General features: G+C 34.9%; 2 protein-coding genes across 2 annotated transcripts; both read right to left on the bottom strand.

The window, feature by feature from the left end:
* Positions 1 to 1414: 1414 nt before the first annotated feature.
* On the bottom strand, positions 1415 to 5980 carry LOC131608991 (glucose-6-phosphate 1-dehydrogenase, chloroplastic-like). Its single transcript, XM_058880606.1, has 10 exons — positions 5572 to 5980; positions 5018 to 5244; positions 4823 to 4917; positions 4165 to 4279; positions 3832 to 4040; positions 3379 to 3528; positions 3171 to 3291; positions 2696 to 2925; positions 2215 to 2415; positions 1415 to 2082 (listed from the first exon to the last, which is right to left on the bottom strand). The coding sequence occupies exons 1-10, from the start codon at positions 5723 to 5725 to the stop codon at positions 1827 to 1829; spliced, it is 1758 nt and encodes a 585-aa protein (XP_058736589.1). The 5' UTR covers positions 5726 to 5980; the 3' UTR covers positions 1415 to 1826.
* Positions 5981 to 21499: 15519 nt separating this feature from the next.
* LOC131611331 (large ribosomal subunit protein uL10-like) lies at positions 21500 to 23717 on the bottom strand. The gene is made up of 2 exons (XM_058883376.1): positions 23484 to 23717; positions 21500 to 22332 (listed from the first exon to the last, which is right to left on the bottom strand). Exon 2 carries the CDS (start codon positions 22312 to 22314, stop codon positions 21748 to 21750), a length of 567 nt encoding a protein of 188 aa, XP_058739359.1. The 5' UTR covers positions 22315 to 22332; positions 23484 to 23717; the 3' UTR covers positions 21500 to 21747.
* Positions 23718 to 24930: the final 1213 nt, after the last annotated feature.

Below are 24930 nucleotides of genomic sequence, written 5' to 3' on the forward strand. Positions count from 1 at the left end.
ATGTTATCAATATATATATATATATATATATATATATATATATATATATATATATACGGAAAATAGTGTACTACTTATTCAATTGTAACATACTACTATTATTTATAGTCAAATTCTATTAGTATCAAATCCTATTGAATGCAATCATTTTGTTAATAATTTTATGGATGATAATTATTATTTGGCAAAGGAAAAATAAATGCAATAAAATTTTAATAAACTCGTTTTCTTCTAATATGAAAATTATATAAAATAGAACAATGAAACTATTAATTCAAATATTTAAATATGAAAATTAATCAATTATTGAAATATTGAATATTAACAGTAACATGAAATTACTGATCAAAATATTGAATATTAACGGGAACATGAAGTTACTGATCACAATATTGAATATTAACGGGAACGTAAAGTTACTATTTAAAATAGTGATTATTAACGGGAATATAAAGTTACTGATCACAATATTGAATATTATGAGAACATGAAGTTACTGATCACAATATTGAAAATTAACGGGAACCTAAAGTTAGTGATTAAAATAGTAAATATTAAAGGGAACATGAAGTTACTGATTACAATATTGAATATTAACGGAAACATGAAGTTACTGATTAATTAAAATATTAATATTAATGTGAACATGAAGTTACTGATCAAAATAGTGAATATTAACGGGAACATAAAGTTACTGATCACAATATTGAATATTAACGGGAATCTGAAGTTACTGATTAAAATATTGAATATTAATGGGAACTTAAAATTAGTGATCCAAATATTGAATATTAACGGGAACATGAACTTACTGATCACAATATTGAATATTTACGGAAACCTGAAGTTACTGATTAAAATATTGCATATTAACGGGAACATGAAGTTATTGATTAAAATATTTAATATTAACATGAACATGTAGTTATTGATCTAAATATTGAATATTAACGGGAACACGAAGTTACTGATCTAAATATTTTGAAATTAACGACGGGAACATGAAGTTACTGATCAAAATATTGATTATTAATGGGAACATGAAGTTACTGATCAAAATATTGATTATTAACGGGAACATGAAGTTACTGATCAAAATATTGATTATTAACGGGAACATGAAGTTATAAAAAGTTGTTTAGACACAATTTAATGTTAATTATTCTTATTTTTTTCCACAAAATGTTAAGTACTTTTATATATATATATATATATATATATATATATATATATATATATATATATATATATATATATATATATATATATATATATATATATATTCTATTAAAAATATACATCTAAAATAAATGCGCGTCTCATACCAGAACCCGTGCGAACGCACGGGTTTGTTACTAGTTTTTTATAAAAAGCATGATCCTTAAAATTGGAAATCTTCTATCACAATAGTCTCTTTGAGACAATTTTACATACTATAACATGATCAAAGATTTTCAATTACAATAACCAATCTGAAATTTCATTAATTTTAAAGACCAAATTGCCCAAACCTTGCAAATTCAATGCCTAAACTTATCATTCCCTTCAATCAAAATACATTCAAATGAAAAATTACATGAAGCATTTACCATATCCCAATCCCTTCCACCTAACCAAAAATAAACAAATGAAAAATCTCAATGCTCCATTACCCTATTCTTCACTTTAATGCCTTATTACTTTACATCTTTTCATGCATTCCTTCCTACCATACAAGTGTATTATTCAAAATAAAAAATAAAACCGCACCCGGCAAGAAACCGCAAATCAACAGGCGTGTTAGCTAACATCGGAGGCCGATAACAATCGCGACAAACTGTTACGTATTATTGTTCTTCATCTAAACCGAGATCGCCCCACCGTACGTTGTATCTGGCTGCAAGATAGTGAGCGCAAACAGGACCACGACTACCATAAGGATAGTATTCTGGAGTTATCTTTTTATCTTCTATCTCGTTCAGCACAGGCGTAAAGAGTGACCAAGCTGCGTCGAGTTCATCGCTGCGTATAAAGAGTCTTCTTTCTCCTTCAATTGCGTCGAGAAGTAGCCTCTCGTAAGCATCTGGTATTTCCTTCGAGTATCTGAAATAACCATCAAAATAATATTAGCCTAAAATTTCATAGAAAGTGTCAAATTCTATGAAGCACGGACACAGACATGGACACGTAGACACCGATAATAAAGTTGATTTTTTGGGGTCAAGAGATTTATACCTTGCTGCATAGTGAAGATTCAAATGACTGCGGTCCAACTTCATTCCTAGTCCTGGTACTTTGTTGTTGATTTTCAAATAGATAGCTTCATCAGGCTGAACTCTTATAACAAGTTCATTTGTGGCCCGATCAAGATCTGCCCCGAAATTTCGATTGTACAGATTGCCCGGGACGCGCCTGAACTGTACTCTTATCTCAGCTCTGAATCCAAAATAACATAGAAGTTTAATAAAAAGGAAGCATTAAACAACACAGAAATACAAAACCAATCTTGTCAAATGGCGGCGATAGCAACACTATAACACTATGGTGTAGCATTATTTGAGAAATCGCTTTTATTCCACGATACGCTATTTAGTACAAAGTATTGTCAAATAGTGAGTATCGGCGCTTTAGCAATGTAGTGTAGCAGAATTAGCAAACTGCTATTTTCTGCGATCTAGAATTGATGATATTGTGCCAAACTTATTCCTTCACTTACCTCTTGCTATGCAACGCTTTCCCGGCCTTCATCAAAAAAGGAACCCCGTCCCATCTTGCATTATCTATGAAGAGGGCAGCCGCGGCAAAAGTTGGTGTTAAACTTCCCTTTGGTACAGTTTTGTCGTCAACATAGGCTGGATATGCAACACCTCCTCTTGTGTGGTTCTTATATTGGCCTAAAACTACATCCTCAAGTTTAATCGGTCTCATCGAACGAAGAACCTTGACCTGAAATCCATTAAGCAATTCAAAGTGATGAGAAATTACAATTATTTGCTTAGTTTGAATATAAGGCATATAACCATGAGCTATGAAACACAGACACCAAACACGATACTGACACTGACACGTTGACTCCGATAGTAATTTCAAAAATGAATAAATTGAACATAATCACAATTGTCAGTGTCGTGCCGGTGCTACAAAGACCATGAGTCCCCGATGCATAGCTCAAGTGGATAACAATACGAGACCTTTTCATTTCTAATGTCCTCTGCATCCAAACTAACAGGGGTTTCCATTGCAAAGAGCGCTAGTATTTGAAGTAGATGATTCTGCATAATATCTCTAATTATACCGTAATTGTCGAAGTACCTACACATGGTACAAATAAGAAAATATATGAGAATCACCATATTAAGATCAGAAAAAGTGTGAATATTGCAAAGGAGGAAAGGTTACCCGCCACGTCCTTCGGTACCAAAATCTTCTGAGAATATCAATTGTACATTTCTTATGTATTGCCTTGACCATAATGGTTCGAAAATTAGATTTGAGAATCGGAGAACAGAAAGATTTTCCACAAGCTCTTTCCCAAGATAGTGATCAATCCTGTATAAGATTTTTCCGTTTCAAATTAAACACTTTACAATCATTAACATTTGCATATTAGAGTCTGGTTGGATTGACTTATTTGAATTTATCTACCGACAAAAGCACTTGTGAGACTATTTGAAAGAGTATACGGAAACAACTTATGATAAGTCCATAAGTTGTTTTCAATTTACTTTTATAGTTCTCCAGGATAACTTATGAAAACAGCTTGGAAATAGCTTATACATAATTACTTATAGAAATAGCTTATACATAATCACTTATAGAAATAGAAACAGGGTCATAGTTATGTTAGAAAACCTGAAAATTTGATCCTCAGTTAGATACTGCTTGAGCGATTTTGTTAAAGCGGCCGAGGATTCTGAATCACGGCCAAAAGGCTTTTCAACAATGACTCTGGTCCAACCACCATTACCAGAAGAAGCTGACAAGCTTGCGCATTTTACAGCATCTACGAATATATTAGGAGGAATTGAAAGATAAAACAGGCGATTAGAAGCTCTCCCACCCTACAAAAGTAGTTTTTGAATTCAAACATATTCTCATCAAGTTCAAAAAAAAGTTCCAACGACGTCGGAACCACATTGAGTTATTATAGATTAAATCGTTGAAGATATTCTTTTGACCAATTACCTCGTGTTCCTTCAGCTTCTTGTCTAGTGCTGCAAAATTTTCCTGAGAATCATATTGACCCGAATGATAGAAACATCTTTTAAGAAATTGTTCCATCTTTTCATTGCAGTTCTCTCTGAAATTCCACATCATAAACTAACATCAAAAACGTCTCCAAAGCATAACACATAAGAAACTTAAATAACCATAGAATCTTCAAGGACATCAACTTCACCCTTATAATGATAAGGAAAGCACTATTGTTCAAAAAATATACGAGCATACGCTAGTATTATCAATCGCGGATTGGAGAAAATAGTGGTTTATTTAAATTTCACTATGTAGCAATGCTATAGCCGAAGTATTTTGTACTAAATTGCGTATTGTGGAACAATAGTGATGCATACAAATTCCACTTTGCTTTTTTTTTTAAATTTGGTATTCGGCCTGGAGGCCGAGTGGCCGACTAATTCAAGGGGACCGATCCCACCGTCCACTAGCAGGGACCCATTTAAAGCAGAAGCAAATCTCTGTACGGACTGGCCTAACACAAGGATTGTTAGCACCTAGAGGGATTCGAACCTAAGAACTTGAGAGGAGTACACTCTCAGGACTCAAGCTTTCACCACTATACTATGTAAGACTGAAACCAAAGAGAATATGTAGAAGATATGTTTACCTTTGATCAATTCTACATGTAAGAGTCTTGCTAACCATAGTTCTCAATTCTGCATCAGTCATCTTACTTCGAGCATAACCACAAACAGTGAAGTGCTGCCATAAAGCAAAACAATAGTTCAACCCCAACCCAACCACATAACCAAAAAATTTCAAAATATACAAATAAAAAAACAACTATCTATCAATATCCAACCTTAGGGAGAAACCCCTCATAGTAAAGTGCAAAGAGCGCCGGAAATATCTTCTTCTTGGCAAGGTCTCCAGAAGCTCCAACAACAGTTATACTAACAGTAACCTCACTTTCATCCTTTTCAAAATCAACCTCAACTGCAGACTCCTTCAAGGATATAACCGGCAATACTTCCGGTCTCAGTCGCTTGCCACTATGGTTGCTTTCAACCGGAGTTACAGTCGCTGCACCTACATTCATACACCATCACCATACTCAAACCAAAAAATTTCAACAAAATACTCCCTCAGATATATGTATAAGACCAACGTATATTGACCATATATAGACCAGATACATTGATTATTCAACCAACCAATACCAATGAACCTAAAGTACTAAAATACAAACATACATCACCAATCAATTCTTTCACACAAACCAAAAACTTCCACACTGTACTACTGAATTTCATGTCAATATACTACTATGCTACAAAAGAAGTAAAAATTGAAAATTTAGATAAAATAAACAAAAGGGTAATAGAAAACACTAGTGAAAAAGGTAAAGAGAGTAACCGTCATGTTGTTGGGTATGAACTGAGAGGTGTTGAACCAAATGGGGATGAGGTTTGAGAGAAACAGTGGCGGCGGGAAAGCGGTTGGAAGGAGGGAAAGAGGTGGAGGAAGAGGAAGGGAATGAACGACAGTGAGTTGAGTAAAGGGTAGCCATAAAAATTGGAGCTTGATTGGGGGGTGTGAAGAAAGTGAAAGGGGGGTAAATAAGAGAGAGAGTTTGGTGTTCGGAGAAAACGAGGGTTGGTTGAAGATGAAAAGGAGGAAGAGAAAAAACCTTTGAGATCTCCGAAGAGGTGTTTGTCTCTTTCTCTTTCTCTTGCCGGGGGTTAGAAGACAATTAAGCTATTTGATTCCTCTAAATTAGGTTAGGTTTTTCAATTGAGTTTTGTCATCTATCTATCCCCTTTCTTTTCTCTTTTTGGTTACAATGTATATATCCTCATTCCATTCCAAATAATATAAATAAGAGTACCTTAGGAAATGTGACTATTATCGAATTATATATGAAAAAGATAAACTTAAAAATAAATTAATTGTTTTATATTCTCAATTTGTCACAATTAGTCTTTTGTATTATTTTATAGATGGTTAAAATAAAAATCAAACATCTCAAAACATTTGACGTTTATGAGTAAGAATGACAAAATAGGACAAACTCGTCGAGCGTGTTCGTTTTGTCCGTACTTTTTGTGAGGCAGACTAAAGTTTTAAGTTCACACTATTAGAAAGCATGAAGCTTGAGTTTGGGGAAGGGTCTTAGAAAGCATGAATCAAGCAATCAACAAACTTGCCAATTTGAGAAACTTTAGTTTTAAAACATTGTTACAGTTAGTTAGAGTTTTCTATTTTTAGTAATCATTTTGTTAGTTGGTTATATAGCTTGTATATATAGTTGGTTGTAGTCTCTTTGATACTTTGAGTTGAATCGATACAATTGCAGCTTCTCCTTCATTTTTCTGTTTCATCTTCTCTATGTATTCTTCAATATTCTTCATACATTCTTCAATAGTCTAACATGGTATCATTCGCCATTTCGATCCAACCTTTCATCATTTCATCTTCTTTCTCTGATTTTCAACTCAATTTTCTTCATCAATGGAACCACCACAAAATGCTCCACCCATTTATCTACAACTTGGTCAAACCAATCCATATTTTGTTCATCCTAGTGATGGACATGGTTCACTCAACGTTACACCTCCTTTCAACAAATTTAACTATCACTCTTGGGTACGATCTATGAGGCGTCCACTTGGTTCGAAGATAAAGTTAGAACTCATTGATGGTTCAATTCCAGTTTCTGATGATCAATTTGATCCTGCCATACGTACTTGGAACAGATGCAACTTATTATCCCTTTGTGGATAATCAATTAAGTTTCTAAATCTATTTCTCAATCAATTGTCTTCATGGAAAATGCCATCGATGTATGGAATAATTTGAACAAAATATTATCTCAAGGTGATCTTGTTCGCATCTCTGAACTCCAACAAGAAATTTATGCTTTGAAACAAGATTCCAAATTTGTTATAGATTTCTTTTCTTAGTTGGAGATCCTTTGGGGAAAATTAGAAATATAATGCGTGTTCTAAACTGTGTGTGTCAAATTAGATGTTCTTGTGCATCTACAAGAAATGTATGAAACAATCACAATGTACTATATGTTATCATATTTCTCATCGTTTTGAATGAAAATTTTGATGTGGTTAAATCACAAATTATATTTATGGATCTTTTACCTGTGAGTGCACTTTCATAATTAGATGTTTTGCATGATGTCAAAATTGGAATTTTAAGCGTTTTTGTACATTTGACGGTATCATCTGAGTCGTGATGTGCATTTTAGCATTAGAAACACTACGCCAAATTTAAGTTTTAGCAGCACACCTACTAAAGCGCTTCTAGTAAAAAGCGCTGTTATAGGTTGCACTAAAAACAAAATAAAAAAACACGCTAAAAAAGCGCTCTTAAAGGGGGGGTAATGAAAGCGCTTTTCAAAAGCGCTCTTATAGGGGGGGCTATGAAAGCGCTTTCTAAAAGCGCTCTTAAAGGGGGGGGTATGACAGCGCTTTTCAAAAGCGCTCTTATAGGGGTCTTATAGTGGGGGATATGAAAGCGCTTTTGAAAGCGCTCTTAAAGGGGGGGTTACAAAAGCGCTTTTTAAGAGAAAGCGCTGGCATAGGTGGCCCTTCTAAAGCGCTTTTCAGAAGCGCCCTCGTAGGTGTTTTAAAATAAAACAAATTAAACTTGCCCCAATTAATTTCAGAAGCGCTTCTCAGTATCTTTCTCTTCTTCTCCTCGCGAACAAACACCCAGAATCCCTAAATCTCAGATTCTTCCCTAAATCAATTTCAGTTCCTCCGTCCTCCGTCTCCGCCGCCGTTTCCGCCTCCGTCTCCGCCTCCGTTCGCCGTTTCCGCCTCCGTCCGTTCTCCGTTCTCCCTCCGTTCTCCGTTCTCCCTGCATCCCTTTAGGTAATTTCTAAGTTTTTGAATATGCTGTATGTGGGTTGCTATATGTTCTTATTCATACTGCTATATGTTTTTGAATATGCTTATGAGAATTTGTTTGGAATTTTATATGGAACATTTAGAATCTTTAGAACTGACATTTAGAACAACACTGACATTTGGAACAACACTGAGTTTTGGTGGAAAGATTGAGGAAATTCTGAAATTCTGGGGAGTTTCATAGTTATGGTGAATTGATGAAATTGGATGATCATGTTTTGTGTTGTTGTTTGGATAATCATGGTAGAATTATGATTTAGTAAATCTTACATGTATGATTATGAGTTTTGAATCTTCCTTATTAGTTTTATGAGAGTTTAGGTGGTTTGAGTTGTGACATAAAACTAAGATTCAATGATGAATTGGAGTAAAATTAGAAGATGGAAATATGGTGTTTTGATAGTTAAAACATGTGTATAACTTGTTCCATGAATGGTGATAGATCAAAATTAGGAAATAATTAGGGGTCATTCTTATGCCATAATATTGGCGTAGCTTTTTGTTTGTTGGTTGTTGTGGTTTGTTGAATTGGAGTAAAATTAGAAGATGGAAATATGGTTGTTGTATCATTAAAAAAACCACTTTTAATGATACAAAGAAATTTATAAAAAAAACAAAAGCTATAACAAACGGTTGCTATAGTAATAGAAATTAAGAGTTGCATTTTAAACTTTTTGCTTCTTAAGAGAAATAACACCCTCTTATTTTCCAAAAATACTTGAATTCATCCTTTTAAAATGTTAAAACTTGACACTTTTTGTTTTCTTTAAAAATGAATAATTTTATTGCATGCACTTTAGTTCATTTTAATAAAAAATATGTATACATGTGTTTCTCTATTTTTTTTTTTTTGGTTACATGTGTTTCTCTATTTTTATTTATAATATAAGGAACATGTGTTTCTCTATTTTTTAGTTCAAATTTGCTTTCATAAAAAATGTTTGAATTTTAATATAAAAAGAAATTTCACTTTTTAAATTTATAGTTTGTTATAGTTTGTTATTTTCTTCTTTTTAAATTTTAATATCAATTTAGTGTCTCTCAACCAATTTTTTGGTTTGTGGACTTATATTACCTTGAAATAAGGTAATGTCTTCTTTAAGAAATCAGGTATTCTGATTAGGTATTCTATTATGATGATAGCTATTTATTATCTTGACAGAATTCCTTAGTACCTGATAGAGAAACCAAGAAGCATTTGTTTAGCTTAATTAAGTCATGGATAAGACATGGATGAGATCAAACCGATTGTCGAAAGAGTACGAGAAAGGGGTATGGGAATTCGTTGAGTTTGCGGTTAAGCACTCCGAAGACCCGCTTCGAATGCCGTGTCCTTGCTTGGGTTGCTGTTATGGGGATAAGGTTGACGGGAAACAGTTGGGATCCCATTTACTACGGTTTGGAATTGATAGAAGTTATACATGTTGGACAATGCATGGTGAGAAAAGTAACGGGAATGCTGGGTCGAGTTGTAATAGGAAGTATGCTTCAAACGACGATTGCACAGACACATACGATTGCGATCGAGTCGAAGAGATTGCAGAAGCGCTTGAAGAAGATCTTGCGGATTGTCCCAAAATGTTTGAGAGGTTGGTAAGCGATGCAGAGAAACCGTTGTATGATGGTTGTTCAAAATTCACAAGATTGTCTGCGGTGTTAAAGTTGTACAACTTAAAGGCGGACAATGGATGGTCGGATAAAAGTTTCACAGAGTTATTAGCCCTTATGAAAGATATGCTACCAGAGGATAATGTTCTTCCCAATCGAACGTATGAAGCCAAAAAGATGTTGTCCTCTATTGGCATGAGCTATGATAAGATACATGCATGTCCAAACGATTGCGTTTTGTTTCGAAACGAGTATGCAGCGTTGAATGAGTGTCCTAAATGTGGTGCCCCTCGATATAAGAAAAAGTTGTCTCCTGCTAAAGTCTTATGGTATTTTCCTATAATTCCGAGATTTAGACGCATGTATCGTAGTGAGACCGATTCAAGACACTTGACTTGGCATGCAGATGAAAGAATTATTGATGGAAAGTTGCGACATCCGGCAGACTCACCACAATGGATGAAAGTTGATACTGATTATCCTGAATTTGGAAAAGAAGCAAGAAACCTTCGGTTGTCATTGTCTACTGATGGAATGAACCCGCATGGTATTCAAAGTATCTCGCATAGCACATGGCCTGTGATTCTTATGATCTATAACCTACCTCAGTGGCTATGTATGAAGCGTAAGTACATGATGTTATCAATGCTAATTTCTGGGCCTAAACAACCAGGGAATGACATAGACGTATACTTGGCACCGTTAATCGAAGATTTAAAGTTTTTGTGGGACAACGGTGTGGAGGTTTACGATGGGTATAGGAAGGAAAGTTTCAACTTGAGGGCGATGTTGTTTGGAACAATTAATGATTTTCCAGCATACGGAAATCTATCCGGGTACAGCAATAAAGGTCAAAAGGCGTGTCCCGTTTGTGAAGATGAAACCGATACGACACGATTGGATCTTTGTCAGAAGAATGTCTTTCTCGGTCATCGTAGATTCTTAAATTCTAATCATCACTACCGTGGGTGGAGAAAAGCATTCAACGGAAAGGCCGAACATGGTACAGCCCCGCCTTTTTTGTCAGGTGATCAAATTTTTGAAAAGGTGAAAGATGTGAGCACTCAGTTTGGCAAGCCTTTTGCACATTCACTTGTCAAGGGTGGGTGGAAGAAGAAGTCCATTTTTTTTGAACTTCCATATTGGAAGTCGTTGTACGTAAGACATTTCCTGGATGTTATGCATATTGAAAAAAATGTATTTGACAGCGTTATAGGTACGTTACTCAATATACCAGGAAAGTCTAAGGATGGCGTTAACATAAGGAATGACATGGTAAACATGGGGATGAGAACTGAATTGAGACCCGTGACGAAAGGAAGACGAACATATCTGCCACCTGCTGTTTACACTCTATCTAGAAAGGAGAAGAAAACATTGTGTAAGTTCCTCAGTGAAGTTAAAGTTCCAGAAGGCTACTCTTCAGATATTAGAAGACTTGTGTCCATGAAAGACCTCAAGTTAAAGAGTTTGAAGACGCATGATTGTCATGTTATAATGGAACATTTTTTACCAATAGGTATACGTTCTATTCTGCCAGAAAAAGTAAGAAGCGCAATAACTAAGCTGTGTTTCTTCTTCAGGTCAATTTGCAGTAAGGTGGTCGATCCCGCGATCTTACCAACATTGCAAAAAGAGATAGTTGTTACTTTATGTGATCTTGAAATGTATTTTCCTCCCTCGTTTTTTGACATAATGATTCATCTAGTCGTTCATCTTGTGAAAGAGACACAATTGTGCGGACCAGCTTATATGAGATGGATGTACCCTGCTGAACGTTATATGAAAATATTAAAAGGGTACGTGAAAAACAGAAGTCGACCGGAGGGTTGTATTGCCGAACGATATGTTGTTGAAGAAGCGGTTGAGTTTTGTACTGAATATCTGTCAAATGTTCAATCAATTGGACTCCCCAAATCTCATATTGTCGAAAAAAAGAAGGAAAAAGGCTAATTGGAAATAAAGTTGTGACAGTATCAATGGTCGAACGGGATCAAGCGCACTTGTATGTTCTGCACAATGAGATTGAGGTTGAGCCGTATGTTGAAATGCACAAGGTTGTTCTCCGAGATTTAAATCCAAATAGAAATGAGAACTGGATAGTACGAGAGCACAATCGAAGTTTCATACCGTGGTTTAGGGATCATATTTATTCAAAGTATCGTTCAGATCCTGCTTCAGTAACAGAAAGGTTGAGATGTTTAGCCTATGGTCCAACTGTAATTGTGCTTTCTTATAGCGCATACGCTATTAATGGATACACATTTTATACCAAAGAACAGGATGATAAAAGTACTATGCAAAATAGTGGTGTTACCTTGGTAGCTGAAGCAATGCACATATCAAGTGCGAATGACTTAAATCCGAAATTTGCAAATTTGTCATATTTTGGGGTTATCGAGCGCATTTTGGTGTTTGATTACGCGAAGTTTCAGATTCCTGTATTTGGTTGCAAGTGGGTTGAAAATAATAGTGGCATACGAATGGATAAGTCAGGATTTTTGCAAGTGGATCTCAATAGGGTAGGGTACAAAGATGAGCCTTTCATTTTAGCCTCTCAAGCTAAACAAGTGTTCTATGTCAATGATCCGACAAGTACGAAATGGTCTATAGTGCTTTTATCTAACAAAATAGTAGATGAAAACATTGAAGATCAAGGTGATATTGGTGTTGGCATTGAATCTTGTACAAGAAACGATCAAAATGGGAATGAATCTTGTACTAGAAATGATCATAATGAGGGTATTTGGATCAATCCAACCGTCCGCGTTGTTAAGAGACGCGTAGAACACAATCCTACCAAGAAAAGAAAGAGACGTTAGTGATAAAGGTAATAGTATACATATTCCGACTAATTTGTTTTATTCAATTTGTACCGATTGTTTTAATCAATAGTATAGTACTTATTCAATTTTGGTGCATATTCTCGTTTTGTACATAACTTTTGAACCATGTATCCGTTTGTCGACTTCTTTACATGTAACTATACTATTTTGACGATTCCGGAGCTGCTCATGCACTTATATGTTCATTTCGGGACTGTTTTTTATCGGTTTTGCTTCTGCCCGTAATCAAAAGTCGGGCTTAGGGTCTGAATTTCGGAAAACCGACTTTATTTTTGAGTCCGTGGGGACGTTTTACCATAGCCATGTAAATTTCGTTCAATTCCGACAACTTTATTTTTTTACGCTTATTTTGATTTGTACCGATTTCGTTTCCGGTTTACTTGTACATGCATGGTTTGACTTCCATTTTACTTGTATAGATTGTTAGCTTATTAATAGTGTACTAATGTGCTTTAGTTTGTTTGATACAGGTTAAATGGCTCCGGATAGAGATGCTCCACCTGAAAACTCACAAGAAAGAGATGCTCAAGAAAGAGATGCCACGGATACAAATGCTCCACCTGATACTGAAGCAAAAGAAGTTGCACGAGGCATCACTATCATGAAGGGAATCGTTCGTCATAGAGACCAAGGATTAGTATACCGATTGGAATGGAATTCTGATAAACAAGCAATTGGTCCTAATTCTGCAAAGTTGACAAGTTATATTGGTACACTTGTTCGTATGCATATTCCGGTCTCCGTAGCTAAATGGAATCTGAAAAGCGAAGACTTGGATGCGAAAAAAAAAGCGATTTGGGACGAGCTTCAGGTATATATCATATATGGTTAATTGTTGTTATTATCTTGACGATAAATTGTTTAAATTACTTATACTAACACACTATGAGTATGTTTTTTTGCAGAGGACTTTTGAGATACCAGATGATCGTAGACGCTACATACTTGGTTTGGCCGGCAAAAGATATAGAGGGTGGAAAGCTTTTTTGACAAACACTTATCTTAAGGATAAAGATGGAAACTTTCTTGAAGAGGCACCGGGACGGCCAAAAAAGTATGAGATCTTCATTGGTGAAGAAGATTGGGCTAAGTTTGTAGAGCAAAGAGATGAAGATTTTCGGAAAAGGAGTGCCAAGAATAGTGCGAGAGCATCCAAACCCGCATATCCATACAAAAAAGGGCGTTTGGGATATGCACGCTTGGAGGATAAAATTGTAAGTAAATAGAAATGCGTTTTAATTAATTGTCTAAATGTGTTTTATTTGACGATTTTATCATTTGTGTCAATGCATAGTTAGAGGAGACTAAAAGTGAGGAAACCTCACTTCCTGAACATGTGTTGTGGAGGGAAGCTCGTGTGGGCAAGGATCATGCTGTCGATCCCGAAGTTTAGAGAGTTTTTACTGAATGTGTAAGTATAATACTGTGTCTTTAATTAAATCAAATGTTTTTTAATATATAAATGATTTTTTAATGTAAATGAATTACAGGAGACCTTGTCGCAATCGGCATCCACCGGTGAGGGGAGCGTACTTAGTAGAGCACTAGATGCTCCTGAGTATCCCGGTCGGGTGAGGGGTAAGGGTCATGGTGTGACTCCAACCTCTTTTTACAAGAGTCCTAGGAGAAGAAATCCTTCAAATGAAGAAGTGTTGCAAAAGTTGGCGGAATTGCAAGCACAAGTCTCTGAATTGCAAAGAGATAAAGAGGCGTATATGAGAGAAAAGTGCAACACTTCATCGGTGAAAGAAACTAGTGATAAGGCTAGTATCAACTATCAAAGGAAATTTCCCGAGGTAATTATAATTTTTTTTCCTTTTAAATTGTTCTATTTTATTAATGATAATGACTTTATATTTACTATTGGTTTAGGGCATTTCATCTTGCCAACTATACTTATCGGAACCGAGTTATCGACTAGTTGGCAAGGGAAAAGTGCACAACACTTTGGGAGATTTACTTCACCATAGACCGCTCCCGGATGGACACCTGAAAGTATCGGTGGATGTTGTAGTAGATCATGATGCGATGCTACCGGTACCTGACATGGTCTCAGAGACGACATTGCTGCGAGATGCAATAGGATCATTTGTTGCATGGCCCTCGGAGCTCATTACCATTAGTGATGAGGTATATTGAAAACGATTATGAATCATTTAGTTTTCGAATGTCAATTCTAAACCGTTTATTAATTATTTTTTACATTTTAATTTTAGACTGCTCCTATAAAACCCACAGTTAAGGGTAAAGGGATTTTACACGAGGAGGAGTCCGTTGCATCACTAAAAGAGGTACATTTAAAGTGTTAATAATTAATCTGAATCTAAATCTGCATGATTTTATATTTTACCTAACTTATATGATTTTTAGGCATCCGCTCGAGAGTCACAACAAGTGACGCAGCAAGTTCGTACCGTACCACCCACTGGTCCTCCGAAGCCAGCGGGAAAAAAAGGCGGTGCTTTTGTGCCTCGGTACCGGTCGACGCTCGCAACAATGGTTGATATGTCCGATTTGAAGGATGGTGCTTTACGTGAAATCGTTATGGATGAGAGTGTCTTCGGTATTGAATTCAAGTCACTTATTACACTTGATGACTTGGAGGAGATTTTTAAGCATGATCAACTAGGCGTCAATAACATGCACTCATACATCCGGTAATATTCCCTCATCCGATATATTATTTAATTAGTCCCACAATATAATTTATTTACACATTTCAATGAAAATAATCTAATGTTTATTATGTTTTTATTTAAGGTTGTTGTATGACAGAGTGTTGCGCGGGACTCCGTTGTCTAACAGATTCCGTTTCGTGTCTTCCGCCCACTGCAGCGGAATGGCAATTGCTTCGGAACGGGAATCAGTTAGACAGCGATTATTCGATAGATTCATGTCCACCGGCAATACAGAATGTCTGCATCTTTGGGCGTATAATACCCGACCAGTAGGGTTAGTTTCTCATTCTTTGTTCATCTAATCTCTGTTTCTTTTGTGTATAGCAAAATTTTCATATAACCTATTGTTTTTATTTATAGAGCACACTGGTTGCTGCTTGCTATCAACCCTATAAGGGAAGTCGTGTATTATCTGAATTCGGTAAATGGTGAATGGACCAATTATCCGGCCATGAAGGACATCGTTGATTTGTAAGTGGGATCGTTCTAAATATATATTCGTGTATATTTATATATATATTTACTTATTTGTGGGATTGATCTAAACATATGCTTTTATATATTTGCTAATTAGATCAATACAAGTGTTCCGAAGTCAACGGGACGCACAGGTATCCCGAACTAAATCTAGCAACATTACTTGGATCCAAGTGCAGGTACATTATTTTTCACAATGTTGCTTATAATATATTTATGCTACTTGATAAAACAATGCACAACTATAGAATCTTATTTGTTTTTCTATGTAGTGTCCGCAACAGAAAAACAGTTACGATTGCGGATACTTTGTATTGAGGTTTATGAAAGAAATCCTTCAGGCAAATCAATTAGAGATTCCGCTCACGGTATGAATTTATAACTTAAGATAATTTCATATAATTTATTACATTTAACTAAATGTATCATTCATATTTTGTTTTTGTTTTGTAGTACCTTGACGAATTCCGTACCGCTGGATACCCGAAACTTAAGTTGGAAGAAATAAAAGAGGATTTGTGTCATTTTTATATTAAGCGCTTTTTCATGTAGGATTTGTGTCGAATTGAAGTACTATAATATTATTGATGTTGTAATGATGTATATATATAATTTTGGATATTATAATGGTATTATATTAGTATATATATATATATTGTCTTACTGATGGCTGAAATAATATCGTCGAAAATAAATTACAGGTCGAAAATATTACAGGCTGAAAACATATTACAGGTCGAAAATATTACAGGTCGACTGGGAGGATTAAATTACAGGCTGCACATTAAAATACCTCATTTAGCTACTAAAGCGCTTTTTAAAAAGCGCTCTTAAAGGCCCACATACTAAAGCGCTTCTTTTTAAAAGCGCTGCCAAAGATTAATAAAAAAGCAAAAAAAAAAAAGCAACATACTAAAGCGCTTTTGTAAAAGCGCTCTTATAGGGGGGGCTATCAGAGCGCTTTTTCTGGAAAAAGCGCTCTTAAAGCCCACCCTATAAGAGCGCTTTTACAAAAGCGCTTTAGTATGTTGCGTTTTTATTTTTATTTTTTACTCTCACAGGGGGGCCTATCACAGCGCTTTTCTGGAAAAAGCGCACTTAAAGGGGGGCCTACCAGAGCGCTTTTTCCTGAAAAGCGCTCTTAAAGGGGGGCCTACAAGAGCGTTTTTTCCAGAAAAGCGCTCTTATAGGGGGGCCTACCAGAGCGCTTTTAAAAGCGCTTTCGTAGCCTATGCCAGCGCTAGCTTTGGCAGCGCTTTAAAGCCCTGTTAAAGGCCAAAAAAAGCGCTTTTAAAAGCCTTGCGCGTTGTAGTGAAAACATAAAAACATCTTAGAATGCATTTAGAAAAGGCTTTGGGCATTAAGAAGAAAAATTATGCAGTAAAAAAATCAGTCTGCAAGTGAAAAACAGGTTCATGTGTCGACACATACATTCTATAAGTCGACACATGTAAGTGATATTTAAAGTCTGTGGCCACTTTAATGCGTGTGTCAACACATGCTACCTTTAGGTCGACATATAGAAGAAATTTTTCTTCAATGAGTCGACACATACGAGAAATGAGTCGACACATGTGGATCAATATTAAAGCATGTAGGCTCTGTTTGCATGAGTGGACACATAATGTAACTTTTATTTGTATGAATCGACACATAGAAGGAATTTTGTCTCTATGAGTCGACATATACAACTTATGTTGTTTTGGCCCTGAAATCACCATAGATAACAATATATATGTGTGATTCATGCACGACCAAGGAGACAGGTTATAAATCGTGAGAAGAACATGCCACAAAATATGGTTAGTACCCGGATTACCAAAGGGGTTCATTCCATCAGTGTCAAGTCCAAGCCTAAGTTTTCTTGACTCGTGACCAAAATCTGAAAAACAAAAAATTAATTTTCTTCCATTACAAAGAATCGACTACATGGTGACTTTTTCCATCACATTTTCTATCATCTGCATTCCATCTAATATTCTTTGCATAACTCACATTAACAAACAGTCTCTTGAACCTTAAAATTATTAGCAGGTGCCATAACACTTTGGCATGAGGACACTTCTTGTTAACATAGTCATCGTCATCACCATTGTTGTCCTTCATCTTGTAGCGCGACTCGCCATTAAATTTTTCACACTTTTTCATGTATAATATACAACCATTACGACATACATGTATTTTGATATACCCCAAACTCATTGGACAAAATATCTTCTTAGCCTCATAACTACGGTCCGACAAATTGTTCTCTTCTGAAAACATTTGTTTCAGCAATTCAAGCAATTATGTGAAACTTTTATCTGTCACCCACAAATAATCGTTTAAACGTTGGGCACCCCTTATATAACGATGAATCATTATCACTACATAAAATACTATAAATATGAGTTTTCCTAAAATAATCTTCTCCAATATCATGAATCATATCTTGTAATCAATCATCCATGTCTACATCAACTTCATGTCTTTATGACGTCGTAGTTTGTTTTTTATCTATTTCTCCATGTCACGTTCATATTATATAATTTTGACAAATTACATCACAACTTAGGTGATGGAATATTTCTTTCATTTCAAATTTTTTGATATTCTTGCATATAACACAAGGGCAGTAAAAGATTTCTTTATTGTCAAAAAGATTTTGTTCGGCGCATTCAAGGAATTCAAGAACTCATTTATCATACATCGAACCTAATCTATCAGCTTTCATCTAACTACGATCCATAATACATTCTGAAATTTATATGAAAAGCTTATAAAATTATTTAACAATACAACAACACAACAAAATCATTCTCAATACAACAACTTACTAAATCACTTTTCTACAATATGGAAAAATAATATATATCAATAATTCAACAATACAACAACATTCTCAATAATACAATAACAATCTTAATACAACAACTTAATAGCAATGAAACAACTACAAGAACAATATATAACATTCTCAACAATACAAAAACAATTTCAATCTCACTCAATCACAACAACATATAACATTAAACAAACAAAAAAACCTATTACTATCTCAACAAAATATAACATTCAATCAAAATTAAAATAACAAACAGTAACATTAAAACTTAACTCGTCTTCTAACATGAATAATAATGAAATATCTTACATTACATTAACTATGAAGAAGAGGAAGAGGCCAATAAATGATTTTCTTGTACCCTTTTTGAAGTTTCGTTTTTCCTGTCCTTGATTCAAACCTGAAATGATGGAGTTTGATTGATGTCTTTATGAAAATTGGTCTTTGTTGTCGCCTTCCTTTGTTCTAAAGGACTTTCGCTAGGGCACTGCTGTGTTATGAAGGAAATAAACTAAAACGTGTTGTGTTTTAATTTAAGAGAAACACTTTTCGTCACCATTGACAAAATCAACCGTAGTGATATCTTACACATGTTACCATGGTTTCTTTTTCCAACTGTGGTGAAATGATATAGGGATTAGGGATGGCAAGCAGACCCGCACCTGAACTCGAGTCAACGGGTGAAAATCCGAGTTGACTGGGTTTGGGTAGTGTAAAACCCGCACCCGAAACTCGAAATCGCACCCGCTTATATATATATATATATATATATATATATATATATATATATATATATATATCAAAAATGGAAAAACCATTTCATATATATTAATATATATTATAAATATATATAATATTGTAAAAAAATTGTAGCAAAAATGTATTTTATGTATTTTGTTGCGGGTTTGGGTTTGGGTGAAAAAACCCAAACCCAACGGGTGTGGGCGTGGGTGTTATTTTGTCACCCGAACAACATTTGGGTTTGGGTTTGGGTTCGGGTGCGGGTTTGGATAGTGACCCGCGCCCGACCAGACCCGTTGTCATTCTTAATAGGGATTTGTCTATAAAAGCACAACAAGCGCATCATTCACCATTTTATCAAACCGACCTCATTTCGTCTTCAAACATCATATTCCATTCTTCAAAAGTTAATACAATATATTAAAAAATTTGGTTTAAAGATAAATATTAAGTTTAAATTTGTCAAGTAAACGATATGCTTGAACCTTAACTTGGATCTTTAATGTCAAAATTTTCAAGGTAGTAAAAGTGAATGAAGATATTGTACACAAAGCATCCCTGAGATTTTAAAAACTGTGATTTTCTGTAAAAACTAAACTCTGCGAAATTGTAAAAATAAACTCTCTAGGAGATGGTGAAAATTAAAATTCTTGGAATTGTAAAAATGAACATCACATTTCACCATGGTTGAAAAAAATGATTGTGATAAAAAGTATTTTAATTTTAATATAAAAATACAAATTAAGGAGACGCGCCATTTTTGTAACGAAGGGTTGAGATTTGAAGTGTGTAATCCACAAAACCTATGACCATGGTTGTTAGTTTGGACTGTGGTGAAATTTGTTTTAATAAATAAAAAAAGACTTAAATGTACTTTTGGTCCTCTTACTTTAATGTTTTTTTTTTAACGTTTAGTCATTTCATTTTAAAAATAAGTTTTTTTTCCCTAAACTTTACCTGCGATTTCGTTGGTCCACCTCCAATTTTGCATACGTGTCATTGATACGTGTCATTGATGATTAGGATAAAAATATATATTTTTGATCAGTTGATAATAGTATTGACTAGGATAATTAATGAATTAATATTATTTTAATTAATAAATCGTTTCTTTATTATATTTTTAATTAAATTTTTTAATTAATTAATAAAAAATGTAAATCTTTTGGCCCATCGTTTTTGGCCCATTTCATAGTGATATTTAGTAGAAAACAGATTTCATGCTTTATGAGTGATGAGTTTGGTGAAATGGTTTCCACATTGCTTAATGCTTCTCTTTTAAGAATAATATCTGCATAGCTCAAAATACAAAATGATTTGGTCACATATATGTTTGATCTTTCCAAGTATAATATTTTTAAGGTTGATAAATTTGTAATTTCTGCCATTTTAACCGTTACTTTGTTTAGTTCACTTTCAAAATTATATCTTGAGTGGTGCAGTGTTGTGACTCTAGTCATCACTAGTTTGTTCTGGATGGTGCTGTTTTTTTGCAGTATAATAGTGTGGGGAATCTCTTAAAGAGGAACTAGTGAAGGAATGATAGAGGAAGCAATATGGATTTAGCTGTATAATAGTGTGAAATACAAACATGAGTTTTGTCTCATACTTGAGGCTTATTAATTCGATTTTATCATTTTTGGAGTTTACATGGTCATGCAACTGCAATGTTGTGATATCTTAAGACTGGTTTTCTAAGGACCTACTTTATCACTTATAACTTTGAAAACTTTTTATATTTTTGTTTTGTTTGATTTATTAATTCAAGCAAAATTGAGGAGGACTATATTTGTAATATGAGAATGGATTTATATCATTGCAGAAGGTCCTAGAGCAGGAATGTAACAAAATAATTGATGTTTTTTGCTACAATAGAAGTTTGTGACATGTAAAAAATTAAGCATGGAATCAATGATAGAAACTCAGCATATTAGTAGTAGCATTTGATTATGTTTATATGTTAATGACATGTTGTAATTGGAAGTAATGAGACTGAAGTTTATAGATTATATATGATGAGGAAATTTGAGATATTCAATTTTGGAGTGTTGTCATACTACTCAAGAATGAAATCTGATGTCACAAAGAAAGTATCAAAAGAAATATGTTGAAGAAGTTGTAAGGAGATTCAACATGTTCAATTGTAACCATGTTGAACACCAATTGGAACAAGTTTTTAAGATTGTAAATGATAGTGTTGAGAAACTAAAGTAGCATACAGATCAAAAAGCTAAAGCCAAAGACTAGATTAAAACAACATATTTTGGAGAAACAATAAACATGAGGGAATCTATTCCCACTGACATACATATCCTTATCATTGTTTAAACATAGGATAAAATTTATGAGTAAATTAGAACTCCTTATAATAGAATTCCAAAACAATGTCATTTCCATTCTCCATCAATCCCTAAAATAGAAGAATTTAACTAATAAAAAGTTTGAAAGGAAAGAGAACCAGCAGAGAAGATCAATCTCCTGATAGGACTTCATCACAAATTACCAGCCAAAAGAAGAAAAGGAGACCATATACTTGTCGCCAAGAGCTGTCTCGATCTCGACAAGTAACAGTGTTGAGGTGGCGAGAATTTTGAGCTTACAAGAAACGGCTCGGAAGCTTGAGAAGGTTGCTGGTTACAACACGTGAGACCCAACGGCAATTGTCCGGTTTGCATATACGTACACGTTTTGTACGAGTCATATGACATATACTTCGGGCACATGAGAATAGGATTAACAACCTTGAGCTTGGCAATCCGTTCACTAACATCCCTCAAGTCACCTTTGGTAAAGATCAAAGCAACATTCCCCACAAGGAGTGGAACGAGATTGAGAAAAGCGTTGTTGTTGCCAGTTTTCTCTGCTTCTTGGATAATAGAGCGCTTCATCAATGAGTTCTTTCCCATCACTACCACAGAATCTTCGTGCAGTGTCCTTCTTATACCCTGAAGCTGGTTTGATCCAACATTGTCGGCTGAAACCACCAAAACTTGTGTGTATTCTCGAAGAAGCTTTCCCATCTTCGCATCATAAGCTGCCTTCGCGACCTTCCCAGCCATTGTTCCTGATTCAAACCTCTGAACCAATCAAACCAGTTAGTTACAGATTAAAACAATATCTGAATTGAAAATATATGATCGAAATAAAGCTGCAAGAAGCATTTTAAAGAAAATCAAACAAACACAGAAAAAATCACGGTGCTGCATACACTTGGACATGAATGCAACACCACAGTTATTAAATCTACTCATGCATATCACTCTTAGTTCACTAATTAATTATTTTGTAAAAACCACATCATTTACATTAGTAATACTAATGCATAAAATAGCCAACAACGGATGTGACAACATTTTCTAAGAACATGTCAAGGTAGAGAGAACCCTCCTCCATTCACAGGCAGCCCGGTAATTCAGTCTTATTGTTCCTCATTATCTGCGTATGTGCTATTTTACTTAGGTGCCCATTTTTGTATGGGCTGAACTATTTCGCAGATGTGGTTATTGGCAAGAATCTTGAAAGTTGAAACTAAGAAAGAAAGAACTATACACTAGTTACCTAAAATTCAAAAGACCCGTGAACTAATTAATTAATTAACTAATGAATATGATACAAAACTAAGAATGGCATTGATATGTCTCTTAACTTTACGTTACCAACCCCAGGGGTTTAGGGGTTAGCCTAGTGGTGAAGGCTTGGGTTCAGAGAGTGTGCTCCTCTCAAAGTCTCACCGCTAGGTGCTAACAATTCTTCTACAGGGCTAAGTCCATACAAAACTGGGCTCTGGCTTTAAACGTCTCCCGTAAGTGGACAGTAGGATTGATCCACTTGGATTAGTCAGTCGCAAGGCTAGACAGCAAGATTTCAAAAAAAAAACTAAAAATACATTATCAAAAGAACTAATAATACTAACAAACTAAGCACGTAGACGATTTTTCAGTGAACTAGTATAAAATTCGATGCACATTTTGAATAAACACCCACTGTGGCATTTTCACAAACACATAGTCTGCACAATTGAACTGTGAATATAACAACATCTAAACTCTCCTACTTATTCCCCAACCTCAGAAGAGTAAAAAAAAGTGAAATTGAAAATGCACACAACAACAATATGTATAACATCAACATTATATCGATCAATTCAAATTCATAGTGAAAAAATACTAATAACAAAAAAAAATTATTCTGCTGAATTCATATAGTTTTAAGGAAAGATCTTTCTTACACGTTGAAGCAATTTTTTTGAGATGGTGCTTGTTGAAGCGTGAAGATGAATCGAAGTTGTATTGTATTGGTGAAAGAGGGAAGAAAAAAAAGTGAATTTAGACGCAAGAACAGAACAGGAGTGTAAGAGAAGATGGGTCGAAATTGGTCGGGTTTGTTGAACCCAACCGGTCCAAATCGGCCCAAGAGAAGTAAAACTGGGTCCCAACAAAAAGGATCGGATCCTCTCTTGCTCAATCTCACCTGCTGCCTGTTCTACACTAATCACATTCACAGCCGTTGATCACCATTTTATCTCTATTATGAAAGCTGTTTTTTTATTTATATATATATATATATATATATATATATATATATATATATATATATATATATATATATATATATATATATTCAATTTTATAATTTTAAATATATAATAATTTAAAAATTACTCAAAACATATGTCTATTTTCTATAAAAAAATTTAAAATATTTTATCTTTATATTTTAAAAATGATTTTTTTTATAAGAATTTGTACCGTAATAATTATATTGGGCTTTAAGAAGGAACATTCTACGTAAGGAAGGCAAAACACGTTGATAAGGGGGTGAGTTGTCTTACAAAGTCATGGGCCACCCGAAATATTTCAAGAGGTTGTCTGAATTTTAGTAGTCGTCCACCAGTTGGTTTTAGTACACCTAAACTCACTCGCAATATCCATTGTCTAGTGAACCTGAAAGATGATGTGTCTTAACATAACAGAGTGAAATAAAGGGTCCAGAAACAAATTTCACAAAGTCAAGGGCCACCACACATAACACTAATACCAGCTCAAGAAGGAGATAGAGCGTCTCATCCAGCAGGGGCACTTGAAAAAATATGTCAAGGGGCGGTTCCACCTAGTCACAGGAGGCTACAAATCTTAAGGGAGAGATGCCTATGGAAGCCTCGGATCTTAGAAGGGCAAGGAACCAAGTAGAGGAGGTGATGATAGACATGTGTGACACACCCTTAACACCATAGCCTGAGGGCTTGTCAGGGGCATCTAGACTAGCTCTACTCATAGAAGATATGCACGTCAAGTCTTGGCTGCAAAAAGCTCGCCTACCAACCTTGGTCTTGGCGAAAAAGGAAGCCCTAGAGTCTGAAATCACCTTCTCTGAAAAGGATGTTGTTGGTATACATCCCCATGATTACGACCACATGGTCATAACTATGAGGTATGATGATTAGGAAATTAAGAGTGTGTTAATTGATTAAGGGGTTATGCATACATTCTCTATATGGACACTTTCGAGAAACTTCGCATAGATATAGACGATTTTAAAGCTTTCCAAGGCTCACTGGTAGGATTCTCAAGCGAAAAAGTACAGGTAAAGGGTTACATCACCCTAAAGACCATACTTAGAACGGAGGAAAGTGTGAGGATGATCAAGGTAAGATATCTCGTTATAGACGCGTCTTC

This window comes from Vicia villosa, linkage group LG6 (assembly GCF_029867415.1).
Source record: "Vicia villosa cultivar HV-30 ecotype Madison, WI linkage group LG6, Vvil1.0, whole genome shotgun sequence".
In the NCBI taxonomy this organism is placed as follows: domain Eukaryota; kingdom Viridiplantae; phylum Streptophyta; class Magnoliopsida; order Fabales; family Fabaceae; genus Vicia; species Vicia villosa.